Genomic DNA, 9292 nt, shown 5'->3' with positions numbered 1-9292 from the left:
CCCACTCTACATGCTATCTCCACTCTCACTGGCACTCAGAAGTATGAGCTCTTTCTTGCTGGCTCCTGGCCCCTCATCGCCTCCTGGACATGTCCCAGGTGAATGGATATTATAGAAACATAGAATCATAGAATCGCTGAAGTTGGAAGGGACCTTTAAGATCATCAAGTCCAACCATCAACCTACCCTGACAAAACCACCTCTAAACCATGTCCCTAAGTACCACATCTACCCTTTTTTTAAACACCTCCAGGGATGGCGAATCCACCACCTCCCTGGGCAGCCTATTTCAATGTCTAATAACCCTTTCAGTGAAAAAATGTTTCCTAATATCCAATCTAAACCTCCCCCGACATAACTTGAATCCATTTCCTCTCGTCCTATCACTTTTCACCAGGGAGAAGAGGTCAGCCCCCCCCTCTCTACACCCTCCTTTCAGGTAGTTGTAGAGGGTGATAAGGTCTCCCCCCAGCCTCCTCTTCTCCAGGCTGAACAACCCCAGTTCCCTCAGTCTTTCCTCATAAGACTTGTAATGCAGCAGGTTTCATGGAGCGTGGCTGGGTGGACACTTTGCTGCTCTGGTGTGACCTTGGCCACAGGGTGCTGGGAGCCAAAACTGCAGTGCCCGGCCACCCAGGCGCAGCACTGGCAGGGCCAGCACTGCAGGGCCACCCTTGGGTGCTGGGCAGTGCCTGGGTGTCACAGTGAGCGCAAGCCCCACAGCAGGGCAAAAAGCTTCATCAGAACTGCTCTATCCAAGGGCAAAATGCTGCCACCACAGCCAGGGAGTCCTCACTCCATCCCGCAGCAGAGTCCCCCATGTGCAGATGTGGATACACACACCAACACATCTCCACGTGCGTGTCCTCACGCACACAGGGCAAATGCTCTGCTGTGGCCAAAGCTGGCGGTTCTGCAGTGCTTTCTCCTCTGGTTGCTCTGCAGGACACAGGCAGCCAAGCTCAGGAGAAGATCTTGGCTTGCTGGTCTGCTGTGGGGGGACGGATCTCGCCCCCCCAGTCACTACGGCACGGCAGCACTTGTACCACTTAGGTCAGGGCATCTGTCCAGGGTTTTTGCGATTGCTTAACCTGTTTGTATTACGAGAGGTGCAGATGAACCTGGGCCTTGCAGAGGGTCTGCAGGACACCTCTGACTTTGATGTGGGCAACCCCATCACGCAACCCAGAGCACGCGATGGCTGCCCAGCTGCTGAGGGAGCTGGGTGCAGGCAGGGAGAGCCCCGGTGCGCTCCCCTGCCCCGTGCCAAGCACTGCCAGCGGGGTCGTGGACCGGGTGCTCCTCTGAGCTCTTCACCCGTGGCTGGCGCTGCTGGGTCTGTGTTGGATGAGCCATGCTCAGCTGCGATGGTCATCCAGGTCCTGGGAGCACCTTGGCTGTGGCCATGTTTCAGGTCACAGACCTGGTAAGGGACAGGATGGAGCTATTTGTGGCTCTTGGTGTGGCATTTGGGCAGCCAGGGGCTCTAGAGTGTGCGTGTGCACGTGTGAGTAAGGCACGCGGTGCAGCGTGTAAAAACACACCTAGAGAGAAAGTCTCAACGGAGATTAGATTAAAATAAAATGTAATTAAACCCAGAAAGCATCCTGTCTGTTACTCAACTCTCCTTGCATAACCCTCGGGACTGGCTGCCTTCACAGATGGCTGCTCTGCTGTCAAAGTCATTTTCTGGGCACCTGTTGGAAAAACTGCCAGGTCAGCGCAGAACTAATTGCACTGGGATCTTTCCTTCTAATGAGATTTGAAAATCTAGAAGAAAAACTGCCGAGAGGTCTTGCAGATCCCCAGACGAGCCTGCGATGCCTCCTGCTACTTCATCCTCCCCATGTACTCCCGCGAGTGACTGTGATGGGGACAAGGATGTTGCAGTGGCCTGGAGGGCTCGAGTGGCCCCAGGCAGAGCTGGTTGCATATCCCCCCTGGGAGCACTGTGATGGCTGCGGGACGGACAGGAGCCGCTGCTGTCCCCAGCCCCTCTCAAAGGCTGTGGCACTTCTCCCCTTCCCCTGCCGTGTGCACCCAGGGCCAAGGCTCTCGTGGGCGGCCGAAGGGCAGAGAGCTCCGCAGCTGCAGAGCGATACCCAGACACGTGGGGTGCCTTTGTTTGCCTGGGTGAGCAGCCAAGTTGCAGCCCATCTCCAGCTTCGTACCAGCTGCAGATCTAAGGCAGCTGACTGGCCTGCCAAAAAAACAAAACGCGTCGAGGACCAGGGAGTGGCTTGTGCTACTGCTGAATAATGATGATCCCAGCGCGCTTATAAAACGACGAGGCGGAGAGCTCACCACAGAGCTGTTCCTTGCAGCCCTGGTCCTCCGCAGAGCATCACTCCACCTCGCCAGCCAAGGTACGTTTCTGAATGGAGAGATTCAAAATGGGAGCTGTGTTTGTGTCCGCGGCGGGGTCCGTGCCCCGTGGCTGGAGACAGACTGGCCTTTTCTTTTAAATTTGGGGAAAATGCTACTGCTGCACCTGCAGAGGAGTTTCTGGCCAAGGAGGCAGAGCAGCCCCATGCTGCAGGGTCTGTAGGTGCCAACCTGCCCCAAGCAGAGCCCGAAGCATGTGGGCAGCATCCTGGCTCCAGGGGCTGCTCAGGGGTGAGCAGCACAGCTCCCACCTCTGCTCCGCAGGAAAATGTGTCCTTTCCCTCCTCACAGCATGATCTCGGGGGTCAGTTCATGGTGCTGATTTGAGCCTCGACCAACGTCCCCACCCTGCAGTGCTGCGAACACCCTGGCACACGAAGACCCCCAGAGGCAGCTGCACGGTCCCCCTCCCACTGCCTCGCAGGGCCAGGCAGCCCTGGCACATGTGGGGACGTCCCTCTCACCGTGCCGGCTCCTGCATGTGTACACTGCTCGCTCCCATGTCCCATGTCCCCAGCTCTGCCCCGGCTCTGGCGCACGTTCCTTCTGCTCCAGCATTTCATAGCAAACGTCCCAGCATTTCCCCTTGCCTCAGGTCTGGACAAACAGCGATGCTCCTGCGTGTCCAGGGATGTTTATCCCCCCTGCATCTTGTTAGGTGTCAGGTGCAGGTGATGGGTTCAAGTGCTCTCACCAGGCATTGCCTTGCTGCCCGCAGAGCTGCTGGGCACAGCCCGAGCACAGGCAGGGCTTGAGGCCATTTTGGGCTGGGGACTTGTTTGGCACAGTGCCTGCGTGCTTTTCTTATGATCCTTTTCTCCTCGCTGCGCCCCCGAGGTGCCATGCTGCAGACGTCCTGTCTTTTCTTGCCGTATTTCATGCAAAGTTCTGCTCCACGGAGGTCATGTCTCAGTTGTTTTCCTCCTCCCCAGGTCCACTTCCCACCTGCATCCCGGCGCAGCCATGCTGGGCACGGCGGTGAGGCTCTCGGTTCTGCTCGGCCTCCTTAGCTTTGGCAAAGGCCAGATGTTTCACATGGGACCGTGCCCAGATCCACCGGTCCAAGAAGACTTTGATATCAACAAGGTATGAAAAGCTTTCTAAAAAATCTCACGGCGGGTAGCGAGTTAGGCTGAGGGGACGTGGGACTGATGGCAAACTGCCCGGGTGCATGGCGGGGGTTGGCAGGTCTGGTCTCGACACCTTGTGCTGGAGATGCCAGCACAGGTTTGTGGCCCCGATAGCCCCCCGCAGCCTCCCGTGCCATGGAGGTGGGTGCTGGAGCAAACTGAGCAGGCAAAACCCTGCCAGCAAACGAGCCGGGCTGCTCTGCCCCAGCCCTCTCGTGCTAAAAGCGTCTCTCTGGATTTTCTTCTATCAGTATTTGGGGAAATGGTATGAGATAGAGAAGCTGCCCTCAAGTTTCGAGAAAGGAAGCTGCATCCAGGCAAATTACTCGCTGAAGGAGAATGGGAAGTTCAAGGTGATCAACAAAGAGCTGCTGTAAGTGTTTGCGTTCAGGCCGTGTCCTTGCAGCAGCGGTGGCTCTCCTGTCACCTCTCTTGCTGTCCTGGGTGGGCATTTTTTTCCAAATTGTCTGGTTCCGGGAGGCACCCTCTGGTTGCGATAGCTCTGCTGGGATAATGGGCTTTGCCGCCGTTATGGCAGAGATGGGAGTCTCTGGTTTCTGCTGGTGCTTGCCCGGGGCTCAGCTGGTCTCTGTCTCATTGTGCAAGGCAATCAGTGAGAAAATAAATCAAATGCACATGGTGACCCCGGTGTGAAATAGCCTGTGTCTCCCCCCTGACCGGTTTGTGATTCCCAGTGCTGGCTGAGAAGCCGGATGCCCCGGGTCCTGCCGCAGGGGGTCACGGCAGCCACCACCTTGTGCCCCTGCGTGCTGAGAGGTGCCTGTGCCCTGTGGTCCTCTCTGCTCCGGAGTAAATGGACCCGATGAAAAGGGGCAGGGAAGGTGAAGCACACGGGTCAGCTTTACTTAAGCAAATATTTGCCAGCCTTTTTGTGGAACATTCACCTGCACTGGTAGTAACTGCGTGAGGGGATCAGCAATCAGTGCCAGCTTAAATCACTGAGCAAAGTGAACGCACCGGTTGTTCCCTTTATTAAACTTGAGAGTCTGCAATTATCCCAAGCCCTCCTGGCTTTTTGCAAGGACTAATGCAGATATTAATCCATCTGGTTCCATCACCAGCCCCAGCTGTCGTGGGGTGCTGCTGTGGGTGGCTGAATGAATGAGAGGGAGCGAGCGGTGAACGCAGCTCTGTCCCCTGCGCTCCTGGCATGGCATGGGGACTTTGTTCTGGCTCACAATAACAACAACGCAGCCACACATCCCTTGTGTCCGAGAGAACAGTGTCCATGCCGCCCGTTGACCTTGCAGCACCGTCTCTGCAGCTCCAGTGTTGGGCAGCGCCTGGCAAACAGCTGGCCGTTTATTTGCACCCGCATTAATCTGCGGGTGATTAATCTGACCATTTAGTTACCACTGCAGCAGCTCAGGACCCTGAAACATCAGGGATATTTTGGGTCAGGTGTGCACTGTGCACACTCCAGCATCAGCCCCTTGACCTCTGCCGCCGGCAGCTTTAGCTTCTGCCTCCTTGGGTGTTGCTGCTTCACAGGGAAGCGTGAAATTCTCCTGCCCCACAGGCAGCGTCCGGCTCTCGAGGCATCCAGGGAAAAATGCAATTATAAGATGGGCAGCCCCAGTCATAGGGCTTGCTGCCAGCAGGGCACTGCTCTGAACCAGCAGCGAAACAAACTCTGGCTCACCAAGCAGGGACAGGTAATTCGTGTGCGGGGGAATGTGCCATGACCTGGAAAAAACGCAGGTGATTAAAGAGACGTGAACACATGCCTTCCACAACTAGCAGGAGCTGAGCTGCTCCCTGGCACGTCCGAGGTCAGTGCTGGGATCCTCCCATCCTGTGCAGAGGGGTCTTGCTCTCCCTCTTTGTCACCGTCCCTGTGGCACTGAAGAGCACCCCGCTGGCAGGGGCACTTGGAGAGAGGTACCCTGGGGTGATGGGGTGGTTTAACCTGAGAGATCATTTGCCCTGCCGCGCATGGCCCAGGACCTGGTGTGCCCTGGGTGCTACTGAAACCATCCTCAGGGGCAAGTTATTCCTCCGAGGATGCTGTGGCTTGCTGTACGTGTTTCCTCTTGGCAGGTGGATGTGTCAGAAGGGATGATTTAGTGGAAGCAAAAAATAATGTGATTTCAAACTCACCTGATTTTATTTCTCGCCTTGTCATTTTCCACTTAGTTCCAGTGGCAAAGTCAATGAAGTGGAAGGAGAAATCATGCACATGGATGTAAAAGAGCCGGCCAAGCTGGGTGTCCGCTTTAACTGGTGTAAGTGTGTGGCTGGGATGCTCGCAGCCCCAGCCGGCTCCCCAGTGCCCACCAGCCTCAGTAGTGCAGTGGTCCAGGCATGGCGGGAGGGCAGCGCCTGCACATAGCAGGCACTGCTGCGTGTCACCAGGGGTGCAAAACTAGCAAAGCAAGAGGAGAAGCTGCCCCGGTGACTTAAGCACAGCATGATGGGGCAATGGCGAAGGGTTAGGACAGATGCTGTGACCAGCAGGTAGCGGTTTGGTGATATTTATACATCAGCTACAGCAACGGCCCCCACAGTGGTAGAGCACTCTTCACCAACTGGTCTCAAAGCAAGAAAGATGAGCAGCATTACCGTCCCTCCAGGTCATTTCACAGATGGGGACTGGGAGGGGGGAAAGGTAGGGGTGGCAGCCCCACAGCTGCTGCAAGGGCCAGGAATAGGCTTGGTTTTCTGAACACAGCGGTATAGCTATTAGCCCACCCTGCCTCTCCTCACAAGTGCCTTTTAATAACCGTTACTAATGTGGTTTTGTTTGCTTTTCCTTCCCTTGTCAATGTAACACACGACAGGGGCCTGCCGAGGGGCAGTGCATTTTATTCACGTCGCACAGCACTTTTTCCACAGCAACACTTGGAAGGCGAGCCAAAGTCTCCCTCGGCTCCCTTTTTACTCTGCTCCCTCACCCCTTTTCCTTGGCCGTTTCACAGCACTGTCACAGACGGGGTATTTGGAGAAATGGGTGGAGCAGGGGTACTTGCAAAGGAGATACAATTATTGTTCATAAGCACAGCCAGGCTTAATTATGCTCTGCTAAGGCATCACCCGCAGCCAATTTGCCTGCACAGCGTGCAGCCCCAATCACCCTCACTGGACACGAGCCTCTGAGAGCAGTGCCCAGCGTTACCGAGTGCACCAGAAATAAATCCCAGGACGCTTACGCCTGCCTGCTGGACCCACCTCTACTTTCTGCCTGACAGTTTGAAGCCTGAGTGGCTGTTCCTCATCAGAGCAGATGCTTTAGGCATAGCAGCCTGATGGAGAATAGAATTTGGCCCAGGTGGCTGCTGCCGGCGGGACGGCCTGAGCCAAACTGATTCCCACTGGCTGGGCTCCAGCCGGCTGTGTGAGACAGCGGGTGGTGGGGAGGGAGGTGGTGGTTCATGCTCCTCAGATAACTGGTGACCGCTCCCAGCCCTACAGCTCCTTCCCACCAGCAAGCACCCTCACACAGGTACAAGCTGGGCTGGTGGTCAGTGGCCCGGCCAAGCTGTTCAGGGCATGGTGTTAACTTTAGAGCAGGACCTCCCTAGCTGGGGCTTTGTGGCTTTCTCGAGTCCCTCTGGGCAGAACAAGGAGTCCTGATAGACTTTTATAAATTGTGGCTCCCTGTACTGATCACAATTATGCAGCTCAGGAGCAGCAAAAGTAGGAACAGCAGCAGGAGCCGCGGCTCTAGTGCTGCAGAGCGGTCCGGAATGAGTTACCCGTGGCATTCACAATGCCCTTCTTTCTCCTAGTCATGCCTTCTGCCCCCTACTGGGTCATCTCCACCGACTATGAAAACTACTCGCTGGTTTACTCCTGCACTAACATCCTCTGGCTCTTCCACATTGACTACGCCTGGATTATGTCAAGAGCTCCAGATATGCACCCAGAAACCGTGGAGCACCTGAAGAGCGTTCTCCAGTCCCACAAGATTGACACCGAGAAAATGATGCCCACGGATCAAGTTAACTGCCCTCCCGAGATGTAACTCCCGGCATGCGGTGACGCAGTGCCAGGCCAGCAATGAACTTTGTTGCTTTCTTTATTATCTATTAGAATTTCTCTATGTAACAGAGAAATGCAATAGTCCTTCTGCTAACAGTAGTTTGCCAGCCCTGAGTTATTCCTTGCTGTCATTCCCTGTATCGCTCTCCCCGCTTTTTTGTCTCGATCTGACTTTTGCAGAGTAACTGACTGATTCAAAGCTAATGCGTGAAGAAAAGAAACACTGAAGTGCAGACGTGAAGCTCTGCTGTTGCTCAGAGTCCTCCAGTATGTGGATGCAAAAGGGTATGAGATGTGAGGTGAAAGTATTACTCCTGGGGGAAAACCTTTCATCATGTGCCCCCAGGTTTGTTTCCCGTTTTTGTCTTGATGCTTCTGGGCCTGGTAGGAGTCTACGGTGTCTGAGCTACATCGCGGGCACTGCCTTCCCAGCAGCAACCTCCAGACATGGGGGGTTGGTCTGCAGCCTAGGAACTGAGACCAGGGATCTTGAATGGTGCAGGCCTGCAGATGTGTGTTATTGCCAAGTCGGCAGACCTCCGCGCCAGATATTAGATGTGGCCCTTTGTATTTAAAGTCTGAGAAGTCTAAAAATGTCGAGAAATTCAGCATCACCCCATCTCCAGCATCTGTACGTGACTTGCCTCAACTGGGGCTGGTCCTGCACAACAAAGGGGTCAGCTCTGAGACTACCTGTAAGCAGACAGAGACGGGTCTGCTCCCTTGTCCTCTCCTCCCCAGGTTTTTCCCCAAACACGGAGAGACGGCAGGCTCTGCCTGACACCCCGCGCACCGCTTTTGTACGTGCTGAGTGCCCGCTGGCCCTGCATCTGCTCTGGTGGGTGTTCACCGAGCACCGCGACAACTCTGCTTGAATAGCATTGATGCAACTCATTAAAAATGAAATCAAAATATCTGCTGCGGGGCTTTTGTACCTTCCCAGCTGCGTGACCTTTTGAGCAGTGCGGGGGGCTCGACACATCTGCAGTTGAATGGTTTACTGGAGGAGCCTGGAGGACTTTCCCGCTCTTTGGGGTCAGATGCGTGGGCTTCCCCCACTGCCTGAGCCACGCCAGCAAACCCGTATCGTGGCTGTGGCTGGCAGTGACATCCACCTCCTGCTGCTTTTATTGACATGAAGAAATGACGATGCGGGTGTAGAATACTGTAAATCTGCAGGAAGGGTTCTACACTCACCGTGGTGGGACCCCGATGGGTGTGCGTGCGCAGCACGCTGCTTTTCTGCCCTGGAAAGGCCACGGGAGCCGGGCAGGGAGCGAGCATTGCACCCATCTCTACCAGCGGGAGAAGGCTGGGATGGGAGGGAGGCCAGCAGCGATCAGAAACAACTGCTGCCCTTAAGCCGTTATCCCGTTAAACATTTAAATCCTAATGCCACGGCTCCTGTGACACAAAATCACACACGCCACCCGCATCCTCGGGCTGTAGGGATGCCGGAGGGACCCGCCAGCACGCTGGCAGCTGCACGGTGGCTCCCAGCCGCGTTGAGATTTTTGGGGTCGACGGTTGCACCGCTGCTTCATCAGGTTCCCACTCTCTCCCTCGTCCGGACGGTGATGCCGTACCCCGCATCCCCTCGCAGCTGTGCGGGCACTGAGCCCCCGGGACGGGAACCTGCGGCCCCCAGTGCTGGATCCGGCCGGGAGCCGGGATCTGCAGGTCCTGCTGGGAAGCGGGAGCGGGTCACCCCGCGGCAGAGACCCGGCGGACCGGAGGCCCCCGGTGCCCCCGCGGCCACGCTGCTGCCGCCTCCC

At 56.0% G+C, this 9292-nt stretch overlaps 1 protein-coding gene across 1 annotated transcript; it reads left to right on the top strand.

Annotated features, from left to right (window-relative positions):
- Positions 1 to 2294: 2294 nt before the first annotated feature.
- Positions 2295 to 7668, top strand: APOD (apolipoprotein D). Its single transcript, XM_009883376.1, has 5 exons — positions 2295 to 2366; positions 3318 to 3471; positions 3767 to 3888; positions 5673 to 5761; positions 7265 to 7668. The coding sequence occupies exons 2-5, from the start codon at positions 3349 to 3351 to the stop codon at positions 7498 to 7500; spliced, it is 570 nt and encodes a 189-aa protein (XP_009881678.1). The 5' UTR covers positions 2295 to 2366; positions 3318 to 3348; the 3' UTR covers positions 7501 to 7668.
- Positions 7669 to 9292: the final 1624 nt, after the last annotated feature.

The sequence above is a fragment of the Charadrius vociferus genome, unplaced genomic scaffold (assembly GCF_000708025.1).
Source record: "Charadrius vociferus isolate BGI_N301 unplaced genomic scaffold, ASM70802v2 scaffold214, whole genome shotgun sequence".
Taxonomy (NCBI): domain Eukaryota; kingdom Metazoa; phylum Chordata; class Aves; order Charadriiformes; family Charadriidae; genus Charadrius; species Charadrius vociferus.
Note: the sequence above shows the minus strand (reverse complement) of the source record. Positions and strands in the feature narration are given on the sequence as shown.

Excerpts from the sequence above, each read along its gene's own strand:
- APOD (XM_009883376.1), top strand. The coding sequence starts at position 3,349 with ATGCTGGGCACGGCGGTGAGGCTCTCGGTTCTGCTCGGCCTCCTTAGC. Across the intron at positions 3,472-3,766 it reads AAGACTTTGATATCAACAAG|TATTTGGGGAAATGGTATGA; the intron begins GTATGAAAAGCT and ends TTCTTCTATCAG. Across the intron at positions 3,889-5,672 it reads GTGATCAACAAAGAGCTGCT|TTCCAGTGGCAAAGTCAATG; the intron begins GTAAGTGTTTGC and ends TTTTCCACTTAG.